This window comes from Falco punctatus, assembly GCF_963210335.1.
Source record: "Falco punctatus genome assembly, chromosome: 6".
Classification (NCBI taxonomy): domain Eukaryota; kingdom Metazoa; phylum Chordata; class Aves; order Falconiformes; family Falconidae; genus Falco; species Falco punctatus.
This window is the reverse complement of record NC_137585.1, coordinates 55279267-55306540: the sequence shown is the minus strand read 5'-3', so window position 1 is coordinate 55306540 and position 27274 is coordinate 55279267. Positions and strand designations below refer to the sequence as shown.

General features: G+C 42.1%; 1 protein-coding gene across 6 annotated transcripts in view; it reads right to left on the bottom strand.

Annotated features, from left to right (window-relative positions):
• The window catches only part of TBC1D30 (TBC1 domain family member 30), a 67042-nt gene extending 39787 nt beyond the window's left edge, over positions 1-27255 (bottom strand). For 2 of the 6 annotated variants that reach the window (XM_080390762.1, XM_080390763.1), the window contains exon 1: positions 14-12731. In XM_080390762.1, the coding sequence (XP_080246888.1) occupies positions 14-173 (160 nt within the window). In that variant the 5' untranslated portion in view covers positions 174-12731. Of the gene's footprint in view, positions 1-13; positions 12732-22986; positions 23005-23755; positions 23921-26282 lie in introns of those variants that run through there. The other 4 variants (XM_080390759.1, XM_080390760.1, XM_080390761.1 and 1 more) reach the window with 4 other exon arrangements.
• Between the last annotated feature and the right edge of the window lie 19 nt (positions 27256-27274).

Genomic DNA, 27274 nt, shown 5'->3' with positions numbered 1-27274 from the left:
GGGAGCGGGTTACCTGGCTCCAAGGTGCAGAGCAGGCGCGGCGCCGTCCGGGAGATGCAGCTGCGTTTCTTGAGGACGTTGCTGAGGATGGTGCCCACGCCGCCGCCCGAGCTCTGCCGCTTCAGGCATCGCCCCCCGCGGCGCAGCGAGCCCGTCAGCCTGTCCTGCCGCATGGCAGCCCCGGCCCGCCGGGCGCTCGCCGCCAGCGGTACCCGACAGCTCGCCTAGGGCGGCGGGGCGGGGGGCATGGCGGGGCGGGGGGCCCGGCAGCGGCTCTCCCGGCTAGCGGGGAGCTGCAGTGCGGAGACGGCAAAGTCTGAGTGCGGGAGAGGAGAGGGAGGACAAGGAGAGGAGACAAGGGAAAAAAAAAAGGGGTGGGTGGGGGGGAAAGAAGGGGGGGAAGAGCTGCTCCCGCCCACAATCCTAGCATCACTGCCTGGATAACCGGCAGCCTCTCCTCCTCCAGCACCACCTGGGATGCAGCAGGCGAAGGGCGGCAGCAGTAGCTCCGGTTAGAATTAACGGGAGCGCAGGAGGCAGTGGTGGGGCTCGGCCGTGGCAAGGGGCTCCAGGACAGCTGCACACAGCTCACCCCGCACACGCAGCGCTGCCTCGTCTCACCTGACGCCGCTTAACAAGGGGCAACGTTAAAATTTCTGCCGAGAACAAAACGAGCTGAATGTCCAGCAAAGAGACTTCTCACATGGGATTCTGGCCTGCAGCTGGACTTGTATACGTAATCCTGCTGCCCCTTTCAAAAAGCTGTCCTGGGAAAGAGTCCCACAGGCACTACTAGACCATGGAGCACGGGGAGAGCGATGGATGTAGCGGTGTCTCAGTGCCAGGGCAGGCTGGGGTCAGGTCCCGCAGCCAGGGCTGCTCAGGGTCAGCCCCAGCAGCAGCAAGAGCAAGCAGGCGCCACAGTTTCTGTGTTTCTGACTCTCCAGCACAGACTTTGAACACCCTCAATTAAAATAACAGCCTTCCCTATGAATGTAAACTGCAGCTGCACTTACTACTAACAACACGCCACACACTAAATAGTTAAAAAGCAGCTCTTCAACAGCATTTTATTAGATTCATTTTCCAGTGCTATTTGACCTAACATCATCTTAAGAGGGTTTGATACAAACTTCAAACTAGTGGTTTGACTGACAAGAAGGAAAAGCATTTGAAATAATAATAGCTTTTACAATCTAAACCACTCAGCGCTTCTGTGGAAGATTTATCGCACCACATTAGTTGGGCTCAAAGACCGAGCTACCATAAGTGTGAGTCTACCTGCCAACTTCCATAGCTTTGAAACAAGGATTTGCTCCTTTATTAAAGAGATGTTTTTCTCAGCCACATTACAAAGACAAGAGAAAACTGACAACAGATAAGCAGCAAAACCAATTATATAAAAGAGACACAATATAAACCACAAAGCAAGCCTTTTTTTAAGATCAGTTATAGCTATCTTTAGAAGTTACTGTTTCCAGAGAAGCATGATTTTGATCATTCCTCTTTAAATATCTGGTTTGGTTTTGGAGAAAAGTCACTACATTTCAGCTGCTAGCTTGCACTCTGAATAGATAATTAAGTCTATGTGTCAGTGGTTCTTTTTTTAACAAAGGTGACACTTCCCTGCTGATACAGATGATGCAAATCACTTTATTTCAGTGCCAGCTGGAGATGACGATTTAGTGGTTAAAGCATTCAATTTGGAATGAATTAATCTCCCTAGGTGTACAGATTGTACCAATGGGACTGTAACAGAAACATTTAAATACAGAAATAGCCATGTAATCTCTCTAATATTATTCTCCTCTTCTCCGAGTACCATATGCAAATAGCACCAGTGTTCTCGTATTGTTTCAAGACTGGCTAATCCAATACCACATGCTGTTGCCCAAAGTCTCAGGAGCCACAGCCAAAATTTCAGGAACCACTCATTATCCTTACAGTGAGAATCAGTCACCCCACTAAACCAAACAAAATCACATTACCTTCAATTTTTAAACAATTACAAATCAGCTCTAAGGAAGACAATAATATTTAACTTATGATGATAACCAGCTTCTCAAAGTGAGAATTCTGTGCCTTCACTACTGCTATTTCTTATCTTGTCACTCCATAAGAAAACTGGAAACAATCAGGACAATCATTCTGTGACTTGAGACATAGCTACTTCCACTGACCAGCGTACCATTTAGGAGCTTTCCTGCATGCCAGCCAATTAACACAACATTACTCTTAAGGAAAAAAAATCAAAAGTGAATTTCAGGAAATAAAATGAAGAAGCCAAGCCATACTAATGGGTTTGATGACTCAGTGAATCATTAGCACAAATGGATTTTTAGAGACACTGATAAGCCTCCCATTAGGCATACATATACATATCTTAAGGGCAAGAGCCTAGCTTCTAGAAAAGTGAATGGCATTGGGTTTTAATCACTGATCAGGCAAAGCCTCTAATTTGCCTGTGGCAAGACATGCTCTCCACCACTCCCTGAACTTGCAGACATCTAAGCATGACACTGCATGTCAGCAGCTTGTACAAATTTGCTGTATTCACCACTGTTAAGCTGTAAATAAGTCTTCAACGATGGGGAAATTTCAGACAAATCACCGTAATTCCAAGTTGGTGAAAACACAACAAATTTGAACTCAAAGATGTCACTAGCCAGCATGAATTTAGTTTGATCCACCAATGCAGAGAGGTCTGGCCACTTGCACAAATCCTCACCTGCAATTACTGACAAGACAGATGACACTCAGGGGGGAAGGGGGGTGGGGGTGGGAAATCAAAGCGTTTTGGCTAGCCCAGATATTTCAGCTCCAGATATTTTGTAATAATCAACCTGAGACTTTGCTTGTTTTCTCCCTGTAGTTCATTTATTCCCTCCCACGCAACAGAGTCACTTTCTGAAAAACCTTATTTCCTCATTTGGTATCTCTTTGCAGTCTTACCACCACCTGCTAACCATGCCTTTTTAAAGTCAGTATTTCTTATGAAGTATGCTCTATTTCACACGTATAAATTGTGCAATTGTTAAGATTGGCCTGATGGTGATCCGTCTTATGATCACTGCCAGGTTTTGACATAGAGAAACCAACTCCATTTACCTTAAACCTCCCCATTTGTCAGCCCACTTCTCTTCTGTCTGCACAATGAGGTAAAACACAGGCAGCTAGAACAGGAAAATGAGCACAAGCAGACGGGGCAGCGACAGGAACAGCAGCTGAAATGGGGCCACAGACCAATCTTGCTTTTAAAGAGAAGGACACTTTTGTTTGCATGGAGCTTTAACTACCCAAACCCAGCATTACTGGAAGGCACAGTTCACTGGTTCTCTTCTGATGTGTGCAAAGATGACTGAATGTAATTAAAAGACTAAAAATAGTAAGACATCTTCAGCTGGGTCACTGTATTTCATGAACTCCACATCCTCCCCTTTATTTTCACAGAAAAGTATACAGACCTCCTGTAATTCTGATTCATACCACAAAATCTCAGTAAAATAGTGAAAGTTTGGGGACAAAGCTCATTTGCCACACTTCTGGACACCTGCGTTAGCAAAAATACTTAAGGCAACATGTACCCATGAAAAAATTTATTGTATGATAATACTGTAACATGTTTCATCTCAAAGCATTTTAGAAATTGCATTTAGACAGCATCACTACACCAGCTGCTGATACAGCAAACATCAGAAAGTCAATAGGATGAGGGGGGAAGATGTATTGCAACCACAAGGCAAAACCCATTGTATAGGGCCACTGCCTGCTAAGCCCCAGAGTTCCATATACTGCTACAAGAGCCCACAAAATATAACCAGAAAAGGTAACCCCATTACCACTGGGCTTCAAATAGCTCTACATAAGTTAGCAAATGAAATTTTAAATCTGTACCAACACATGTTCTGGATGTGCATTGTAGTTCATCATGAGCTTCAAAAGAGAAAAGATTTCACTTTCAAGTTGTAGTATATAAGAGAAAACACATGGCATGAAATATGTCCACTTTGGAAGGAAGAAAGGATAAGGCAGTCTGAGATTCTCCCAGGAGGCAGAAGTATTTTAAATACTCGTAGCCCACTAAACCATCTTCAGCACTGGAGCACAAAATTCCTATCCTACCCAGTTCTATATGTGTTCTATTATTAAACATCCCCTCTGCCAAAACCAGCCCCACTTCCTTCTGCTTGATCCTAAAAGCCTAAAAACGAGCACGACCCACCTGGAGCTTCACCCTCTGCCAACACATAAGATGGAGCCATCTCTGACAGCCTGGAAAAAAGGCCTCTGGCTTGTTGAGTCTTTGACATTGAGGGGGCACAGGTCCTACAGCAATGCTACAGCGTGTGTCCTTGAACATGAAAGCCTGCAAGGTGGCACAGCTCAGCACTCCTCCCACCTCAGCCTGCAAGTCGAGCATCACCTCCTGCACTGCCAGGCTGTTACTAGACTTGCTACCTCAGGCACAGCAGGCAAGCAGATGCTCTGATCTACCAGCTAGCTGTACCTATTGTGTGGACCACCAAGCACAGAGCCTGTAGCACCATTTCACATGTCCACAGTTGCATGACCGTGTGAGGAGGGAGTCTATGGGTGAGAGTGGACAAATCTGGGTTACACAGAAAGAAAAACATGATTTTGAACTAACAGATTCAGGTCTGCCACCGAGCTGGTCTCTGCTCTCAGACAAATGATGCAGGGATGTCTTTACTGGACAAAGGATGGTTCCAGAACCAATACAAAAATGAAGTTTTGGTACTGTATTTGTGCTTACAGAAGGTTCATTTTACACTCTTTCAACAAGTAGGGCTCAGGAAAATGGTGCAGTGTGTTGACACACCGTAGTCTCATCAACACAGCATGAATATTTTAAACTTTTCCATTGCATTAGTCATCATTTGTATCACTTTGTACATAAGTGTCACAAAAGAGGTCAGGACCTCATTGTGTCCTAGACTAGATAGCACGAACAAAAAGAGCTGAGCCAATCCTTGCCTATAAAGCTTTTCAGCACAAATATAAACTACACAATGGACAGGAAATAACATCTATGATTTCCAGAAACAGAGAAACAAGATTTAAATGATTAGTCTCAGGAAGCATGCCGCAGAGCTGAGAAACAAATCCAAACAAGCTCAATCCTAGTCCAATGCTTCCTCTTCCTTTAGACTTCAGGCACATAGCCTTCTTACTTATTTCCCCCTTCAAACACAGACAGCACAGTAAGTACTCTTTAACGCAGTCTTCTCTTGAAGGAAGCCCTAAAACAGACCACTTGTTCTTGGAGAGTTTAAGACAAACAGAGGAGCTGGAGAATTTTCTTACCAAAGAGCACTCTCAGGCCATGCAACTTTGTTTGTAGCTAAGCTGTCTGAAAGAGAATATTGCCTGCACACTGTTTAGCCACATCTGCTGAGGACTGATCTAGAGAACATCATTAAAATAGCACTGTTTAGTGTAATGTATATCTTTCAACAGGAAATTAATCTACAAGACTATTACTCCTGTAAGAAGCTCATAACTATATACACTACATGATCCTTTGACTTCGCACAATTAGGATTCAACCATGAGAACTCTAGACTCAAGATTCTTCATTATGATAATTAATGGGTTTTATTGTTGGGGTTTTTTTTACTTTTGGGGGGGGGGGGTTGGTCATTCTCCCCCTTCCCTCTTGTATGTACTATCCACTCCTTCCTTCTGTACTACACATGTGCATATACTAGGACAGGACTGATGAGGAAAGAGAAGGTCCCTTCAACAGAGCCAGGTCTCCTTGACCCCAACATCACCTGCACACAAATATATGTTGCAATTTACCTTTTGGAAGTGATGGACAGTTACACAATTTACAAGTTGAATAATATTCATAATCACACTGCTTCTTGAAATTTTTGGCAGATACAATACACTCTAAGGAGTATGCCAAACTTTTCCAGCATCAGTGAAAACACTTGAAATATCATACATCTGTAATGAACGCATCTGTAAATCAGTTGTGAAAGCAGTTTCTAGCAGTTTACATCACAATGGGGTGGAGCTGTGATAACCAGTTTCCCACCCAGGAAGGCACCACATTCATAGATAGTGAATCAGTGTAGGTAAGTGACTACAGTCCCTCAATTCATAGGTTGTTCTTCGAGGGGCACAAGATGCTTATGCAATCAGATCACATAGGTGAGAACATGAAAGCCCTCAAAAGCATCACAGACATTGCTAAAACAGAAGTACAGACAGTTCTGTAACCCCCTTGAACCTGTCTACAACCTCTCTCCATTTGTACACACATAGCTATTTCCATGAATGAAGGAGGCAGGGAAAGACTTGACATCTGTACAGTACCAGGGCTAAGGCCAATGGAACAGCAGAACTGCATGTACCTGTCTCCCAGACCTACACTCAGTCCAGTAGAGCATGAAGCCCCCGTTTCCCTGAGTTCTTTAGGAAGCCACTAAGCAGCAAGCTAGATTTTTTTCTTAAACCTGTCACTACAGTACAATCACACTGAAAAGTAGTAATAGATTAATATTCAAATGCTTTACATCACAAATTATTAACTCTCCTGTGTCACCAACTCTTACCATCGCAACATTAAACAGTGGGTATTCCGCAGCATCTGCAATTCCTAGGTCAAATTGGTTTTAAGGATAGAGGAACTAAATTTGCTGGTAATTCAGCAATGCTGAGGCACACAAGTGACAGCAACCAGTGCCAATGGGCTGGGTGCAAAGGGTAGCCTATTTCACTCCAAGCCCATCACTGGGAACTGACTGTTCTCAGAGCTTAATAGGGGAGAATTGAAAGAATTCCTGAAAAATAGAAACCAACTTGTTTTTTAAACATCATGCACCACAGATCAGAGACACTGCAAATATTTCAGAAGAAAAAAAAATCTACTCTGACAATACAAAATAGATGCAATGTGGAAACGTTTATCTTAGCATAGGGTTCAATGCCTGCACTAAAAGGACAGGCAGAGATTTAACTTGGACCTATCCACGCAGGAAACAAAAAGCGGCTTAAATATAGCATTGCTTGATCACAAGACAGAAGTTAGTTCCCCTTACTGTGCCAGTAATAGAGGACAACAAACTTGCACAACTGAGTATGCCTAACAATCTATTAAAGCTATTTGTATCCACTGCAGTGCCCATAAATCCTAATTCTGGGCTGCAGCGCTATTGCAGTAGGTGCTGGACAAGCAGAGCTAAAAACAGGCTGCCTGCTTTAAAAGAAAGAAGAGAAAAAAACCCACACATTAGCATATGGAGGAGCACAGGGAGACAGCTAGATGACATTGGAATGCATAGTGGACAGCAATCTTAATATATGCTCTGCTACTGTGCTTCTGTAGACTTTATGGCAAAGATGAGTAACAAGGGACACACACAAAGGCATAAGGTCAATAAGAGGGCTGAAGGAGGGATTAGGTTTTAATCATCAACTCAAGTTCAACATGGCTAAACGTCTAAAAGGAAATACCAACATGGGGGAAACTGAGAAGGTGCTTGTTTTAAAATATGTGTAGGATGGAGGTAGGAGGCATGAGATAACCCTGAATACTGAGTAAGAAATGACAGGGGTGTGACAACAGAAAAGAGAAGGCTGTGAAGAGCTTCAGATACTAAAGCAATAAGAGCAAGATATTGACTAGATCTACGGTGACCTAAAGGGAAGCACAGGCACCTAGCACTCTTGCAAATACCTGTGTACAAACACCAGAATGCAGGTGTGTTAACTGCAAGCTGAAGTCCACTGCTACATTTCATTCTTTGTACATATATATATATATATAGGTTATCTTCCAAAAGGACAAAAGTACACCCAGAAAGAAAAAAAAAAAAGTTTGCAGAAGCTTTCTATGTCCCAAACGCTCCCAAAAAGCTCTTAACCACAGAAAAATGGTAAGTGGATGGATCTTTTCCTGTTGTGAAACTGGAGGGGGAGGTGTGGTGGAATTCAACAACATACAGGTTTCTTAGTATTTTTTTCTAATTTGGTTCAACTGTATAAATAAACTCAAGAGTTATAATCGCCATTTGAGGAGCACAGTGATCTATGTTGTCCTGATGAAGAAAATAAATGAAATGGAAGGGGGGGCATGTGTGTGTGCGCCCAAGGAGTCCATTTATTTTACTTAACATCTTCATGTGCCGACTGTAACAGTAGAGCAGATCATACACAGATTAAGTTGTATCTCATGAGCAAGGTAAAAGACATGTCATGCAAGGACTGCTAAAGTAACAATCTATTTTAACTGCTGTACTAACCAGCAGCATAAAGTCTACAGTTAACAACAGGAATAAAAGTCATAGCAATGTTTACATGCTCAATAAAATATAGAGAGGACCTTTTAAATTAAATACAAAGTAATGAACTGAAGCGAGGTCTCAGAAAGCAAACACCCTTTTTTGTCAGAGAAATTAACTGTCTCTACTGAATCATAATTAAAGATGCTATTTTGGTAAGGAACATAAGAAGAAAAATCACTCAAGAGGCCTACATAAAAACACTGCTGAAAAGCATGGTCGTAAAAATTAGGAAGTGTTCCCTAACCTTGCTAAACAATATGAAGTAAATGAATATCTTGGCCAGTATTCGCACCCCAGAATCCTGCTTAAATGCTACATGGTCATTTAAAAAATAAATAAATCACCAAGTCAGCAGAAAAACTAATGCAACATATGAAAAAAATAATTCTGACAGGTACAATTTGTAGGCATGCTTAAGATATTTGCTGACAAATGGAGGTCATAGCAGATTGCAGGCTCCCAGCTCTAAAACTGAGCTGCTTGTCCTTTATTAGAATGTGATTATTTGCTTAGCATCTGGCATAGAAATTGAATTTTACAGTGTGGATCACCAGCTTCATTGGTTATTTCAGAAACAGCAAGATTTTAATCCCCCCAAAATAATTAAAGAAAGCAAAACAACGCTATGTCCCCAAGGCAGGATTTATCCACAGACAGAACTCTTTCAAAGCTCTGATATTAAAAAACGATTGCCAAAGTTAGAAAAGTTACTAGCCCCAAAATGCCTTTGCTTTGGGCCAGGAAGCACCATGGGAATGGGACCATGTTTATACCATAGAAGTTTTTATATGTTGTTCAGTACTTATTTGCAGTAATGCTAAGGACATCCATCAAAGCCTAGGCTCAGGCTGTGCAAGGCTTTCATTAGACACACAGCAGAGACAGGTTGTTCCTGCACTGCTCAAGGATAAGAAAGTCCTGCTTCCAGCACGGATCTTACCTCTCCCAGTACACAAGGTCTCTGTGGACAGCGCTCTGTTACACACAAACCGAAACAAAACCCTTTCTGGGGTTGGAGAGGGGAACGGGGTTCACTCCAAGAGAAGCTCATATAAGCCCTGCCCATAGAGCTCTTGGAACCACAAATCTTCCTTCAGTCAATACAGAAGTCCTCTACCACCACCCAAATCCTTTGATCGCATACACATTGGTTCCCATTTGCCGATGCCACCAGTTCTGTAAAGAAATTGAAATCTTCCCACGAAGTTTTGCACGTACATGAAGCTACTGCAACCCCAAGCCCTCTAGACCACATAATTCCCTTCATCTCCCATGTGGGCCATAGCTTCAACAGAACACATTCTGCAAGTGTTGGAAAAGGAAGCAGCTAACAAAGCAAATAAGCCTCAAACTATCAACTCCCTTTCCAGGAAAATAAGTATGTACACTAGTGTCCTGGTTTCAGCTGGGATGGACATAATTATCATCTTAGGAGCTAGTGTGGTGCTCTGTTTTGGCTTTGATGTGAGACTTTTGAGTTGTCTGGGCCCTGCTAGCAAAAAGGCTGGGGGGGGAACGAGGAATTGAGAGGGAACACAGCTAGGTCAGCTGACCCAAACTAGCCAAGGAGTTATTCCATACCATGGGATGTCATATATATATATATATATATATATGTATATATATCCAGGGGGGTGGCCAGGGCGGGCAGGTCGCTGCTCAGGCACTGGCTGGGCATGGGCGGGTGGTGAGCAGTTGCACTGTGCACCATGTGTTCCTTTCTTCCTTTCCCTCTGGATGATATTCTTTTCCTTCCCCTTTTCATTATAACTGTTATTGTCATCATTGTTATTGTTGTTCTTTCATTTTTATTCTGTTTCAATTATTAAATTGTTCTTATCTCAACCCTCAAGTTTTACATCATTTCCAAGACTCCTCCCCATTGCTCTGGGTGAGGAGGGAGTGAGCGAGCAGCTGCCTGGTACTTCATGACCAGCTGGGGTTAAACCAAGACAATTAGTCATTTAAGCAAGTTTGACACAGAGACGGGGTTTTTTTTCAAGTTAGTGTGTAAGATGAAGAGAAAACAGTTATCAGTCACAACAACATTACTACTCCAAGTTTTTTTACTCAACAGTTAAATAAAAAAATTTCAGTTCATAACCAACTCTTAACAGTACAAGTTTATTGAACTGAACGTGTTTAGGATTAATCAAAGGCTCATTTAGTACTGAAGCTTCGAGCCATTAAAATTGATTTTGAACATGTGTACAACACCATGCAAGCATGAGTTTTGATAACAGCAAAGCTCTTACTGTTTATTAACTACTGTGTAGCTTGGGACAACTTACTTCACTCCTCTGAACGTGTGCTTCTCCTACCAGTCTTCAAGTAGCCTTGCCTCATTACTAGTTTGGTTTTCAGGGAGCCTTGTACTGTGTGTTCAGTGACCAGCTCATTAGGTTCCTGACTTTACTGGGCCTCTATAGCATTACTATAAATATTAGTCATATTTAATTCCTCAGATTAGTATGCTTTTTTAAAAAAGATCAGATGTGCACATTGATTACCTTCATGTTCTGACTTCCCTTAGTCTCACTGGATAATTATTTCTCCTTCAGGATTGAGGTCCAATAGCTTTTGCTGCCAATGACCATTGGATGAGATGAGATATTAGCAGTAACGTATTGAAAAAACCCACCCCGAAACCTCACATTAAACTGTTAGCTATCAATGATACCTAATCCAACCCAAGAACCAAAAACTGTTCATGCTTTGTATTTTGACCATATGTATTGTATGGATGGCAGGGAAAACATATTGATCAGTACCACATTGCTGTGATTTTAGGGAGGTAACTATAATTTACAGTGAACTAAATTTAGAAGCTGTTTCACTGCTGGCAAAACCCAGCAAGAGGTTTCCAGCTTTTACTAAGAGAGAAATATAAAAGATAGGGTAACATGAAGATGGAATATGGACTTTATTTCTTTGGCAAATTTGAAGCGTATGTGAGGAGCATTCACTTACTGCTCAGTAAGTCAAATTTAGGTTATTAAGAGCTTCAAGAAAAAGAGCACTTTAAAATCTGAGGTTCTCATTTAATATTTCCTCCAGAGCTGCTCCAGCACAGAATTATAAGCAGGACTATTGATCCAAACAGACTAAGTTCACGGCCCACTTCTCTAGCATCTTGTTTTTAAATGGCAGGATTATCTCACAAAGCTGCAGAAACATAGCTGCTATTACTGCCTGATGCTCCATAAATCAGTCTATTCCTAGTCCTAATTAAGCCAAGCAGCTGTTATCCTCCACTTGATCTCTAGTATCCAGGATATCTTTTCTTCAAAGACTAACTCAACCAATATCTGGAAACAAAATGCTGTGTTAAAGGCCATGTACCCCACTGGGCATTTTCAGTGAAGCCCCATTAACCCTCCTACAAGTTCACAATGGTAAGAAAACAAAAAAAAAAAGAAAAAAAAAGGCATTTAATTAGGGAAAAGAACAGCACAGTTACTTTACCAAAGTGTAATCCCCAGAAGAATAAAAAAAGGAGGCAGAGCTAAGCTAGACAAGTGTGAAAGACTATGCGTACAATCTAATCGCACAACTTTTTATCTCAGGCTGTTTCCACATCCAAAAGCTTGTCAGAGAAAGATTAAAGATTGCAATGACATGGTATTATAGTTAGGCAGCTCACACAACCACCCCTGCTGTGAGCTTATACACACAAATAAATCCTTACATCTTGATTGTCTGATGTTTACCATAGATGCCATGGCTTTTTGCTGCCTGCAGAATTGTAGCAGGATCTGCCATCAGTTCAGAAGTGACTAAAGGATTTGCAAAATATGAATGCAGTCAGGTGCACTTCTCACACATCGCTCCTTCACACAGCCTTTGGCAGCAATGGCCATACAGCCAGTTTCATCGCAAATTCCCATTTAATGCAATGAACTCCTAGATTACACCCTGGATGCTGACAGCACCTCACAGCAAAGAACATGACCACTTTTGTACACAGACCTGTGGGCTGAGTCCTTTGCTCAGCTGGGCCCTGCACCCCACTCCTCCATCTCCAGCCAACACTCACCCTGCCGCAGGCAGACACACTGGGCTGGAGTGGGATGAGCTCAGTTTCACACTCTTCCAGAACCTATGTGGAAATCAGCACCTCATTTAACCACAATAATTCTCGAGTGACTAAATAAACGCATCGCTTTTCCAGTTTTTCAGGGAACTATCAGATTAACCAAACTTTACCACCGATCAGGTATCCATCTGAACAGCTGCAAATGAGCAGAGGGAACCGTGGTGCCTGACAGTTACTTCTGATGTCATCACTAACCCACAGGGAGTGTAGACAGAGAACAGATTGTTCTGACTGTTGACAGCAAACAGCAGCATCCTTCCTTTGGGTAACTGCATGCCTCCTCAGTTCGAGCTGATCAAATTCCACCTTCCAAAGTTACTGCAGTACTAGAGAAATAAGATATCACTGGTTTGAGAACCACTTTGCTCAGAAAAAATATTATTATTATGTAGGTAATACAAGTATTATTTAGCAAGTAATCAAAAAAAGCACACAAAAATATATCACAGTAATCCCTATTTCTAATACTCAAGCAGTATTGTATGTAACTAGTACTATCCAGTATGTCAACTTTTCACGGCACAGCTGTGAAAAGTGTAATTCAGTGCACTCAGAACTCTACACGCCTCACAAAACTTACCCTGCCAGGTCAGCTACCACTTTGCAACAGCAGCAGTGTTACAGTTACACAGTACGGAAAAGAAGCCAAGCAGTCAACCTCTGAGTTGTATGCCTCCCCAAAATAAACACAGTCTCAGGTGTAGCACTAACTCAACCATTTCACTGTTGTCACAGCTGCTAGCACACTGACAAAGAGTATTTACATCCTATACCAAATGTTGCTGGACAAGAATCTGGTGATTCTGCAACCTATACTGAATTCCTATACTGAACAATATGCATTTTCTGTTGCAAACTGGGCCTAGATTTAGCAGTCAGGTAATTGCTTACGAAAGGATTTACTGAATTTCCTGTTCAGGTCCATGATAAGCAATATAGTATTTATTCTACAAGAATAAGTTTTTATATTGTAATCCAGCTGTTACTATCCCATCAAGTTTCTACAGAATCAAATAAAAAATACTGTGGAACTACTTATTTGGGAGGGACAGAGAGGAAAAAAGAAAACTAGCTGAAGTTAGATAAGCAATGGCTAATGCTTGCCACCTCAGGTGACTATTACAGGATGCCCCTTTCACCTTAGCAGCAGAGGCCAACCACAAGACATACCTACACAACACACTTCAGACAGGTCAGTTTACCCCCACCTCACCCTCAACCCAGATATCTGCTGTTTCCCAGGACAGTTATTCCAAACGGGAGAGAATGAAAGATGCAGTGGTACAGCTCTGAATTTCACTGACCCATAGCTTACACAGAAGTGGGCCACCACAGCTGGTTGACCAGGGTCTCCCAGGTCTCACCACACTCTTTGGGTGAAGGCCTGGTATCTCCCAAATGGTAAGTTGCTGTACTCAGCAGCCACTTCCTTCTGCATGAGGCACATTTGGGGCTAAGTTTGAGGCTCAAACAGGCAGAAGAGAACAGGCAGCTGAAGGTTCTCTCTTAGAGAGGAGTGCCTGAGGTCTGCTGCTCATTTGCTTCCACCTAGTCCGGAAGCCCTGGCACCTCCCTTTCCCAGGAAAATCCCACCCCTCCAGAGACAGCAGCTCACTGAACTGGAAAATGAGCAGCAGCAGTGCCCCAGGAGGTAGCACCTCCCTCAAGGAGGTAAGGGTCTCTTGGTCAGCAGGCTCCACACTGTCTCTAGAAATTTACCAGCAGCAGCAACCCCAACTCTGAATGTGGCCAATTTCCTGTTAAAAGTAGCAGTGGAATGATACTTTAAAAAAAGCATCAGTCAGGTGTATTCATCAAGCCCAGCGACACTTGAAACTAAGTACCTAGACCCTGAACAGACTTCCAGGGTTTGTGACAAAAGCAATCCTACCTCAGGATCCTGCCACTAGTCAAAGCAGCTGCCAAGACAATTTGCTTAGTTAAATCCTGAAGAATGTAGCTGAAGGAGCCCATAATAAAAGCCATTTTTGAGAACTGCGGAATTTTTAGCCCATGATGGAATATAAGATGGCATTCTGTTCAGAGCAGGCAGGGAGGTATTTTTGATGGAGGTAGGACTTCAGCAGCCAGAGTTAGGGACAAAGCAGCACAGTATGAAGTATGTGACATGGAAAAGTAAGGATTCATATAATCCCTAAAGACGCAGAAGAAAAATCTATGGCTTAGGAATGCATGCCAGCTCCTCAGCTCCCTAAATGCTGGCAATCCCAGGGCTGAACAGCCATGGAGTGAGCTGCAGAGATAGCTGGCTGCGCGTTCCCTGGAGGATCTCCGTAACAAAGCTGGTTGGAACCACTTTAATGAAGAGCTCTGCCATAGAATACCAGCTTGTGGAGAGCAAAGTCCTTCACAGCAGAATGTTAACTTTGATGGCAACAATTTCCAAATGCTAAAAGCATAATTTTTACTCTTTTTAGGATTAAACATTTTAACATCTTAAAAATGGCTCGTTACATAACATGAAATGAAAAAGGGTGAGATGTCAAAAATCTGAACAAAGCATTTTAGTTCAAAATGTAAGCTTTCAGAATTTTGCTTCATAAGCAACTGACTTCTGTGAGTGGGTGTTTTATTTCATGCTGGAACAAGATATTTTAGTTGCTGTAACCTTAAAGCAGAATTTCCCTCAAAGTGAGGACTCCAGGCTCTATACTGTTCTAAGCACTAGTTTTTGTCATCTTTTGAATCTGATTTTCTGCAGTGGCACAGACCAGAACAACTTTTCAGTGAAGATACGACCAAGTCAGAAAAACATCAAGTGGTACAGAATAAGGGGTAGATACCGTTCTGGTTTTGGCTGGGATAGAGTTAAATTTTCTTCTTAGTAGCTGATGCAGTGATGTGGTTTGGATTTGGTGTAAGAATGGTGTTGATAACACGCTGATGGTTTTGGTTGTTGCTGGGTAGCATTTATACTAGGTCAAGGACTTTTCAGTTTCTTGGGCCCTACAAGCAAGAGGGCTGGAGGGGCACAGGGAAATTGGGAGGCAACACAGCCAGGACAGATGACTCAAGCTAGTCAAAGGGATATTCCATACCGTATGACATCATGCTAAGTATATAAGCTGGGGGAAGAAGGAGGAAGGTGGGAACATTCAGAGTGATGGAGTCTGTCTTCCCAAGTACCTGTTACACATGATGGAGCTCTGCCTTCCTGGAGATGGCTGAACATCTGCCTGCCCATGGGGAGTGGTAAATGAATTCCTTGTTTTGCTTTGCTTATGCACATGGCTTTTGCTTTACCTATTAAACTGTCTTTATCTCAACTCAGATGTTTCCTAGCTTTTACTCTTCCAATCCTCACCCCCATCCTGTGAAACTGTGGGGGGAGTGAATGAGTGGCTGCGCAGTGTTTAGTCACCAGCTGGGGTTAAATCACAACAAGGGCTTACCAACGCTACTGCTCATCAAGTGATCAAAGATATAAAAACTTATTACCTACAAGATCCATGCTCTGTGTGCACCCCCCATCAACAGCACAACTACACTTTAAGTCTGGGAACTTAGTTGATAGTTCTCTAGAAGAATATCCTGTGAGAGGCAACGGAGCAGCATCGGGCTGCACCACAATTTTACTGACTTGCTGCTCTGTTAAACTACTTCCACTCACACTGCTTCCGTGAGTCTCCAAGCTGGCTGCACTACTCAAAGATCAGTTCCAAGATCATATTCTCATCAGAAGAAAGTAACCACTACCTAAAACCACTCCAGGATTACTCAGTGATTAGTTGTCAGCCTTTAGCACACAGATAATGCTTTCCATGTGGGTAACTTCCAACAGTACCTAAAATACTGTGGTAGTAAACTCTCAATGGCATTTAAGAACATAAATTGTTGCCCTTGCAAAACATCAACATCCTGTTCAGTGTTCCACACTGCTAGTATCATATTTGGTAACACTCACTTTTCTTTCTCCCAGACCCACTAACAGATATCCATAATACACAATCTAATTTACATTTGCAAATACTAAAGATGACATACACCTACTCCTTGAAACACTTCTTCATGACCTAGTGCACAGCAATGAATTATGCTGTTTGCAGTCCTTCTCCTCAAGCCTAATATTAAAAGGAAAGTAATCCTTCTCAGTCCAGGCTCCCATTGCAATGGAATAAGCTTTCAGATTTCCCAGAACCTCAGCTGGCTGAAGCAGAGTGAAATATGATAATCAAACAGCAACTAATTTTATATTCCCCACTCTAGTTGGTTCTTCTGAAGGGCTCACCAGTAATATTACTAGATGTCACACAACTTATTAATAATGCTAGATAACAATGAACATGTCTGGTAAGACCACACTTATGTCTACAGTCATTTTCCCTCATGCACAGTCCATACACAAAAGACTGGAAGGTGAATGTCAACCATCCAGATCAAAAGAACTGCTGCCCAGTGGTCCAATGCAGCTTACGGACTCAGCCCCCATCCCCACTGAGCCAAGCTCCGGCATCCCTAAATACAGGTTGTCTCTGTTTTTAACTGTCCCATTACCTCACTCCCAGCAAACCAGCACAAGACACAGAATGAACTACAAAATCCTTGTTAACTAATCCTCAGCCTACCTCCACGTCTTGAGTCATAAATAACAGAGAAAGCCTTCACTCTACGCAGCATAACTAACAGTTTAACAAAAATAGCAATAACAATTCAATAGCAATATTCTATTTATTTACACACATATTGCTACAAATTCTTTAGTCAGTTGCCTAAAGAAAATTCAGCCTACCTTTGGCAACAGCTTAAGCAAACACCTTCAGATGACTATGACATTTTCAAGCTCACAATTCTGTTCCATTCCATTTCCCTTTCCCCACCAAAAGGCTTCAAAGGACAAAAGATCAGCTGGAACTAAATTAAGAACAATTCATTAGGAAAAACAAGAAGTAGCCACAAGCAACATTTCTTAAGTATGCATTTCAAAAAGCCAAGCATCAATTTTAAGGATCAAATTCATGAGCACCCACAAAGGGTACACACTAGTAATGTTACCAAGCACACAAATACAGATGAGGTAACAAGAAAGCTACTGAACTGAAACATGCAGCCAATTGAGTCATTTGAGGATGACTCACAGGAAATCAGACTCCACAAGATGCAAACCTCCTATTCTAACCTCATCAAAGGAGGAATGTACTTTCAATAGATAAGTAAATAGTTATTGCTATAAAAAGTGACTGAAGCAGATTCATCTGGCTGTAGACATCAGAGCTACTGAGTTAAATTTAAAATGTATTAGACTAACACCTTGAAAACGAGACATGGTTTTCTAAATGAATGACCTGTTTCACGTCCACTTGGAAATCTAAATTAAGAGTTGGAGATGAACACAGCAAGTACATGATACTCACTCCTTTAATTGGAAATGAAACACTGGAAATCGCACAGATATTAGTATTTTTAAGTTTAATACAGAACATCCTTCTCTATATATTTCAGACATTAAAGTGAGGAACATGAAAAGCAAACACAAGCTTAAAATTTGGCCCCTAATTTATAACAATGGAGATTTGAGGGCAGAGGGTGTTGGCAAAATTGCCACAGTAGCAGCATTCACTGAGTAACTCAATTCTTCATAAAGAAAGAAAAAAAATTAAACCAGGGTAAAAGAGGTGTTCCAGGTTCAAGCATATTTATACAACTGCAACAGTACATCAAACTACTGGGAGGTGAGTGGGGAAAGGCAGATAAGCCACATGACCTGCATGAATATTACATAGGTACACAAGTGCTTGTCCCATGTTACAAGACATCTGATCCAGAGTGACAATCATAGAATCATATCATTGAATACCAGGTTGGAAGGGACCTCAAGGATCACATGGTCCAACCTTTCTTGGCAAAAGCAGGGTCTAGACAAGATGGCCCAGCTGAATCTTAAAAGTGGCCAATGCTGGGGAATCCACCACTTCTCTGGGGAGATTATTACAATGGCTGATTGATCTCATTCTGAAAAATCTTCCCCTCCTCCAAGAACCTCATGAAGTTCAAGTTCAATCAAATCAATATTTGCTGTGTTAACAGTTCACAGTATACTGTATTAAAGCTGTTCTTGGACCTTTAATCAAAATTTCATCCTATGAACTAAAATTTGTGAATGTTTGCCTTTGTTTTTTAAGAAATGTAGAGGGAAGAAGAAAGATGGAGAAAACAGGTGAGCAGATAATTAGTGCATGCAGGAAAAAAAAAAACAAGGAAGAACATATGAAAGAGACCAAGGAACAATGTGAAGAAAACTCAGAGATGGGGAGTAGTCTGACAGCTAGTGCTACCACTGCAGGGTAGACAAGACACAGGGAAGAGGAAAAAGGAACACGGCTGAGAAGTGCAATATTTAAAGACTGGGATCAAGTGAGAAAAGCTAACGAAGAGTTAGGAAGGGGGGGGAAAAGTAGAAAATGGGACAGGACACACAGATGTGGCAGGACTGAAGCTAAAGAGAAACTCTGGAGGGAGGGAACGAGGAGACAGAAAACAGAAGTTTAATCTAGATGTTGAAGTACTTCTGCATATCTAAATTGCACTCATCCAGTTTCCTCTGAGTGAGTTCCATACACTGTGAGGAGAGTTGATGCTACAGAGACAGTAACATGTTCTCAGAAGTTGAGGAGACTTCATAGCCCAGACATCTACCAGGAAACTCAGTCCATCCCCTGGGAACCATGTAGGGTGCTAATCTGTGTGCAGATGCCAGTTTGTGCTGAGCGTCTATCCAGTTAAGATGCACTTAAAGAGACCACAAGTATTGCTAGTAAGTATATAAACAAACTTCTGAATATCTGTAGCTGGACTCCAAAACGGTCAGCTCACTGAGTCAGAAGCTTCTGAATAACCTCCACAACCATGTGGGAATTAATGATCTCAGTTAGAATTAAGAAGCCATGTGTCACCATTTTTCATCTACTTCACATATGGAACCTATTACTTCTTTTGTGAACAGCATTTGTTTGACTGACTTTAAATCTTTTCATCCAATCATGGCCTCACCACATTTGTAAAGTACTTCCCTCCACGTTTAAAGAAAGGATATGAAAGCCATCAACCTATGAAAACCAGAGACGCATCTCTATCTCTGCACAAAATAAAATATTCTGTCTCCCTCTACTGGCTCTGCATTCAATCAAACCAGGAGGAGAAAAACTAGAAAGCTAATGTTTATTGTTATCTTGGAGAATTCTATTCAGGAGGCAATGCTGAAATAACGGAAGAATGATACTTATCCTTAATCGTAGTTTCTAAAACAGTATTACAACACAGCATACTAAAAGTCTTTCTGAACACAGCATGAGACCCATTTAAAGTTATGGTGCTATGTACCTATAATAGCTACACAGCACCAATGCAAAATTTTATACTGAATTATTTCTCCATAAAAAATACAAGGGAATATTAATGAACTTTCTGTTAATATAACTTCAACTTATTCTATATTGAATCAGATTTAAGCATTCCTGCTTGCTTCCAGCCAGACTGAGCAACAATTGAGCTGGATGATTTTACTTTTAAGTAATATATAGATAATACATGCATTCTTTTTTTTTTATTAAAATGACAGGCAATCAAGATTTGTGATTCAAGGAACCTCTGGTTTGCATTTTGATCAGTCAAAATTATATTTAACAATATAAGCAAGCTGTCACTATATAAAATACAGGAAGAGAGAAAAGAATGAGATGTCTTTTGCACATTCTTTAAATCATAGCTGCAAAGCCTTGATTTATTTTTTACTGAATTCCTTTTCTCAAATGATGCAATCAAGGACATAAAGCACTGCTTTCTTTCTAAGATGGGTTTGAAATAGTTCACAATGCTACAGAACAAACATATCTTGTTACTCCAAATAAGTCAAAATCACAAGAGTAAGAGAAATGTGTGCCTAGAAGCTATGTTTGCCGTCAGGCCATCACTGTGATTTTTCTCTTACTGCTTTTCTTCACTGGAGTATTTTATTTAAATTTTGGTTTTAAAAGTGTTACTAAAAGGAAACTGGTCAGTCATGTATCTTACAAACTAGAAGTACAGCACAGTGTACCGCTTTTAGCATGTATCCAACAAAACAATTTATCCACCCTCAACATAGCCATAGCCATGCATGTTTCTGGCCAAAATGCATTTCACTCTGCAGCCAACTTTGTTTTCTATGGTAATACCTATATGTATGCAAAACATGTATCACCTACATGGGATAAAGGTCAACAGCACAATGAGAAAGACAGTAAGTTATGAAGTTGTCTCTGGCGACAGTTTGTTCCTCCATATTTACTCTATCCACTCAGGAGTTCAAAAGCTGCAGGCACTGTGCTGGGTATTGGTGGTCCTAAAGCACAAGCAAGCCCAACACGGGCTTCCAAAGCTGCCAGAGGGCCGTGCACAAGTCAGAGAGTGAGCACCAGACAGCTCCCTGTGCAGTCTGCAAAACTTGCAGATGCTGAACTGTCAGATACTGAACACACACAGTTTTAGGCATACAGTTTTTTAAACAGTACCTGTTTCTTACTCTGTAGAGTAAGACTAAAGCATGTTAGACACTTCATCAGAAAATAAGGGATCAAACTTATCAGCCCTGTAATTTCCTAACTAACTGAAGTTACCACTAGGAAGGAATTTGTCAGGCAATATGCACAAGGGTCTGAAAAAGCGAGAATTAAGCATCAACAGAATTTCCATATTTTCTTGAAACAGTATTAGTTTGCAATTGGCCTACACAGATTGTTTAAAGGTAGCATTCAAACATCTGAATGTGAAGTTAAGGTTAATTTAAAACTAGAGTTCTACCTCTACATAGAGATCTCATTATATGGGAGGAAAATATTCCCAGTGTATAAACATACAATAAAATTCTCTATGAATCAGTTGAAGAATCACTTCTTTTGAAACATTAGAATTAATGATAATGCAACTTTAATACATTTTAATTTGCCAATAAATAACATACTTTAAAAGAAAAAATATTTTAACAATTTTTTCATACCTACTTGATAAACATTTTAGTTCTACAGGATATCATAATACTAATACTGTACACGAAAGCACATTATAAAGCTTTATGGCACATAACATTATACTGCAAGTACATGCTTTCATCAGAAAAATCTGGAACAATGAAAACTTCTACAATTAATAATAATGATTTGAATATGTAAAAATGAGAGGGCAGTCTACAGAAAATCTAGTTTCCAAGGGCTTCAGTGAGCAGAAAAACTCTCTTACATTCTGGTCTGGAGGAAGAGGTGTGCACTTTTTAATGTTCCATCACATTAACTGTTCTTTTTTTAAAGTTAAAAGAAAATAAAATAGATCTTTCCATTGATGGCATAACAGTTTTGCTGAGACTTTAAGACTTAACTACATACTCAGCAGCTGCACTTCTCAAGCTACTCTAAGCAATCACCTTCTCCTGTGCACCCATTTCTACCACCCTCTGCAGAAACTAGGAACAGGGAACTCACAGAAAAGGAAAAAGGTCTTACCAGATCACATCTCCAATTTGATTATGTCCCACACAGTGGTTCCTACTACTACAAAGGAAATTGTACAAAAGCAAGAATAAATGGTTGGAGGGAAGATGAGTGGTGCCTGCCTTTGGACAGCTGTTGATCAAATATTGCCTAAAAGGCCTGATTACCAGGAAATTCAAAGTTGTACATCCTACAGGAAGAGCTTACTCCTGCATTCTCTGTATAGTACTAGTACATCTACACTGAACAATAAAAACAGTCTCAATCTATTCCAGAGCAACTGAAGTTTCCAGGATTCATTCAACAAATCCCAGTGGCTTTGGATTAGATCTTGAAGCAAGAATTAACTAAGTTTTTGGTGCCCTGGAATATACATCTGGATTTCCAGAAATACAAGCTGAAAATGAACACTAGATAAATATGCTATATTAATAATTAAAAACAAAAATCTCACTTGAAGAGATGTAATACACAAACCTACAAATAGTATTCAAAAACCTGCATGCACATGCATGGATATCAGGCAATAAACTGCATTACTTTAAAACTTCAGAACTTCAGCTATCTCAGTTGTTACCACATCTTAAACATAACACCCCATTAAGTGCAAAATGGTATCTGAAGTTTGTAAACATTCGTATTTAGGATGAAATTCCGTATCCCTTTCAGTCAATAGGTTTTTACCTAACAAATGAGGTCAGGATGCTCAGACCTTCAAAATTTATAGTCAAATCCTCTAAACACTCAAGACACATGCAAAATTCAAGTAGCCCCATTTAAAAGCAGACTACAGTATATGCTTAAGTGTTAATGGCACTGAGGACTCTGTTATCAAGCTGATGCTGAGAAAGAAGAGTAGGTAAAAGAAATACGCCTACGCAGTGCATGACAGCAAAGAACTTCCACGTTAGCTTTAAGTAAAACAAAGGGACACTTCCAAATGTTTAAAAATTACATTTCACAGTAATAGACAAACCCTTAACTAAACTACATTAGCACATGCCACTACATTAAGATTCTTTTAATGAAATTTTTACATGCATCTCAAAGCTCCTACAGGCATTTTTGTGAAAAGACCATGCTTTGTTTACTGTACCTGAATATTTGTGTACCTGTCACGCTGCATGTTAATGAAAAATAAGACAGGGAACATTAGGTTATTTTCACAAGTCCTTTCTAAAGGTGTAATTTCTATTTATTTTTACATACAACATTACACGAAGCTTCATTTTAGCAGAACTAACAAAAGCACTTTAGCCTATCTTTAGATGACAACTTTGTCAAGTCAAATAAAAAGGTTTCACTGTGCTGGAAGAAAAGGCAAAAGAACAAAGAACAACATTTCTCTTTCCCATGCACCCTCTCTGAAACCCCAAAACCACAGATGCTGATAAAGAGGTTTGAGGGACATAGGTTTGTTTTTACTAATACTCCTCATCTTGAATCAACTCAAAAGGAGTTACACACTACCAACAATGCTGTGGGAAAACAACTGCATATGCTTTCTATAGTTTCCAGCAAGAAGAATTTCCATTTCCAGCTTCTCCCTTATAACCGTATGAAAGCACACAGTTAAACACAGCAGGTACGCCAAAAAATTCAACTTGGGCTTTCTGTGAATTAAAGCTGAAAAAGCCTGGCAGACAGCCCACAGTAAGGGCTGAGGCTATGGCAACCTCGCTGAGCGAGTTGAACTTTGTCTTTTCCCAGGTGCCACTGACATCACCGGAAACCAGTCTTATCTAATGAATAGCATATCCTGGCCTCTTGACTTAAAATCAAGTGTGAGGGCTTAGTTGAAACACTGCCCACATTCACGAAGTAAACTACTTACACTAGTACACACGTACACGGAAAGTACTTACATCGTTTCTGGGAAACTGCCTGTAAACAAGCTGTGACAATATCACAGTTCTTCTGGACTTTTTGCACAAGCCTGTCTTTCTGCTTCAGAAGACGAAGCAACTTTGCTGACTGAACAGTAATTCTGTAATTCAGTTCTTGTTTTATAGTTGTTAGTTCACCGACATCTGCCAATAAGTAGAGAAAATAACTTCAGTACAGGCCAAAACATTCACAGCTTATTGTAGCTGACACACAAAGGGACTTTGCCCATGGACATATACATATACAAACTTCCTATAAATTACAAGTTCTATTAACCTGGATAATTCCCAATTATAAACATTTTCAGGATCTGAGCCAAAATCTTCAATTTTCTTTTAAACCAAAGTACTTCAACCTATTGCACATAATAATGTTCAAATTATAATTATATAAAAATTATACCATTATAAATTGGAAACATCACAACAGATGTAGCCAGAACATACCTACATTTGTGCAGCCTGTGTGTAAATTTTAAATACAGTACCTTCCAGAAGTTGCCTGTGGAAAATGTGCATGGGGAATAAACAAATGGTAACAGACAAAGGAATATGTTCAAGAAGGTGCAAGCAAAGCTAGAAATGCAACTCCAGGACGAGCTCTAAGTGGGAAACTCTTTCTACTAAGATGCAAACTGGGTGGCTTCACTCATGGCCACAGCTATTTCCACTGGTCAGTCACAGTGCCACCAGACCCCCTTAGCTCACCAAAATGTCTCAGCTTACTTCTACTGTTTCTATTGCCCCCCATGCAGTAAGCTTCAGGTCCAGAAAAAAAGGGAGTTGTTGGGGAGATGTCATAAGTCTATTAAATTATTTAATTTTTTTTTTTTTTTGAGTCCTCTGTTCTGATCTCTGAGGCACACCCCACCACTGAAAGCTTGGGTCTTTGCCTATCACATGCTGGCATCTTCAGCTCTTCCCTGTAATAGCCTGGTACAGCTTGCCACCAGCATCTAAACACCTGTCTGTTCCCTGCAGCTAAGTTTTCAAATCCTATCACTTTCAGTACAACCATGCCCCCCTGATGCTGGAAGAAAAATCAATCAAAAAAATCCATACATTGGTAACCTGATCCAATCAGAAAAATATTTATGCATCCAGGAGAAAGCTACTATTAGTGGAATGGTAAACTCTACTCATACAGCAAAACTTCTTCAATAATTCTGGAGAACTTAAAGAAAAGGACAAATTAGGCTGAAAGGACACTCAGAGCAAGGTATGGTTTCAAGGAAGGGAAGCCACTAGTAAAACCATCCTGTATTTTACAGACACTACCCTGTTTCAGCGCATGCTGCTCAGCTGGAACTCCCAATCATTTGCACCAGGCAAGGTATTTGAAAACCACATCTGTGGATTTTGAGAGAAAAAAAATTAAGTTGTATCCCTACTGACTTGTACAGTCACCACAAAAGCAGTAAGCTCAATTTTATTCCTTCCTGCTCATGTAAGTTAACTGTCCCTGTAAAAACAATTCACTTTGTAGCAAAATTAATGCATTTAAATTCTACAAAATATATTCCCAAACAAATTTCTTGTTGATTCCCAGATTGCCACAGAACACACAGAAGAACCTGAGCTACATCCTGTAAGATCAGATGGCATACCATCTCATTAAGAAGCCAAACACGGAAGCAGAAAGCTGTTTGCACAGGTCTGAAGAACTGGCACATTTATTCACCTCTTGCTTTTTTCCCCCTTGTCTACAATGATTTAGTGTCAGGAGAGAAAAGGCCTTTGTACACCCCTCCTAGTCAGGTCAGCTTGGAGTTGAAAATCTCATTCTTTCACAAACACACAGTGTTGTAGCTACTTCAGCTTTAGTAAGAATCCTTTATCATTTAGATTTTGATTGGCTATTATATCTACATTTTTTTATTACACCTTTTTTGTTCCTGGAAGACATGCTTACCTGCAAATAAGCTTTACAATTGTCAGGTTTAGTTTAAGTCCTCTAGAACTAAAAAGGACTTGAAAAAACCCAACTACCTCTTATGGGACAGTATGCATTGCATCTCTTCTAGCTTAAGGAAAACAGGAACTTAGCTTAAAAAAAAATAAAAGGAAAACTGGTCATTGATTCATTACCATAACTGAAGAAAAGCACTGAACTCACAGAAGCACAAAAGCGTGTGCAACCTGCCACAGAAACTCTAGCTGACCCCGGTTTTGCTCCTCATCACCTAAAACAGAGGGCGGGCGCAGCCCAGGGGCCCTTGGTTCGAGGAAGGCACCAGCTCCCTGCCCACGGGAAGCCTCCGGGGGGCACGGCCGCGCGCAGAGGCTGCTGTAACGCGTGAAGGAGGATCCATACATACATACATATAGACACGTGCGCACAGGCACGGAGGCAGCAGAGAGGGGACTACACCCTTCAAGCAGGACTCCCTTGCAGGCACTGAGGAGAACAGCGAGGTGACAGGGGCCGCTGCCAGCCCCAGCGGGGCGGCAGGCAGGGCAGGGCAGGGCAGGGCAGAGCGGGGCGGGGCGGCGGGGCGCGCTGTACCTTTCAGCCGCAGGTACTTGACCTGGCTCGGCCGCTGCTGCTGCAGCTCCCGGAGAACGCGGGAGCGAGCGTTGCCCGAGGGGGCGGCCGCCTCAGCGGCACTGTAGAGCTCGGTAAGCAGCCCGCTCACCAGCGATGAGGTGCGGCTGGACCGGCCGCTGGCAGGACCCTCCTCGTCCTCGTCCTCTTCCTCCTCCGCCAGGCTGTCGGCACTGCTGCCCGCCCGGCCGCCCGGGCTCGGCTCCCCCACCTCCATCTTACGAGGCCGGCCGGCAGCGCCGAGTTCCGGGCTCGGCCCGTTCCACAGCGAGATGCGGGGGGGGCAACCACGGGAAGGGGGCGGGAGAGGCCAGGCCGTCGGGACGCTCCCCCGGCAGGAGTGCCGCGGCCGCCCCGGCTCCCTCCCCACACACCGCGCGGCGTGGTAGAGGCCAGCGGCGGGCGGGGGCGTTGCACCTGCTGAGGGGAGGGCGAGGCCTCGTCTGCTCACGCAGTCTCACGGCAGTAACGCACAGCGACGGACCCTGACTCGGCGCGGCGTGGCGGGGCTGCCGCGAAGGTCACCGCCGGCCTGCCGGTTACCTCGCCGGTGCAAGGGGCAGCCCCGAGCTTGGTTCTGTTAACGCCCCGCGCCTCCTTGGAGGAAGGCCGAAATAATCGTAAGGAAACGCAGAGCATAACTTCAGCGACACAACTGCAAGGCTGTAATTATGCTGCTGTAGCTCACCGTAAAACGTAAAAAGCAGAGCTGATATTAGGGTTTGTGCGGCCACCAGCCCTGGCGCACCTGTTAGCTGGGGGAGCTGTGTCGCTACCGCATCCTGTGATGCCCACAGACTCTACGCTGAGTAATGCCGCCGCTGCCGCAGCCCCTTCCCCCCAGGCCCGCCCCAGCACACTAGCTGCCTGCAGCGGGACGCCCCTGCGCACCGACCCACCGCAGCCGCTCCAGTGCCCGCGCTGCAATTGCCCTGGACACCCGAAGTGCCCGG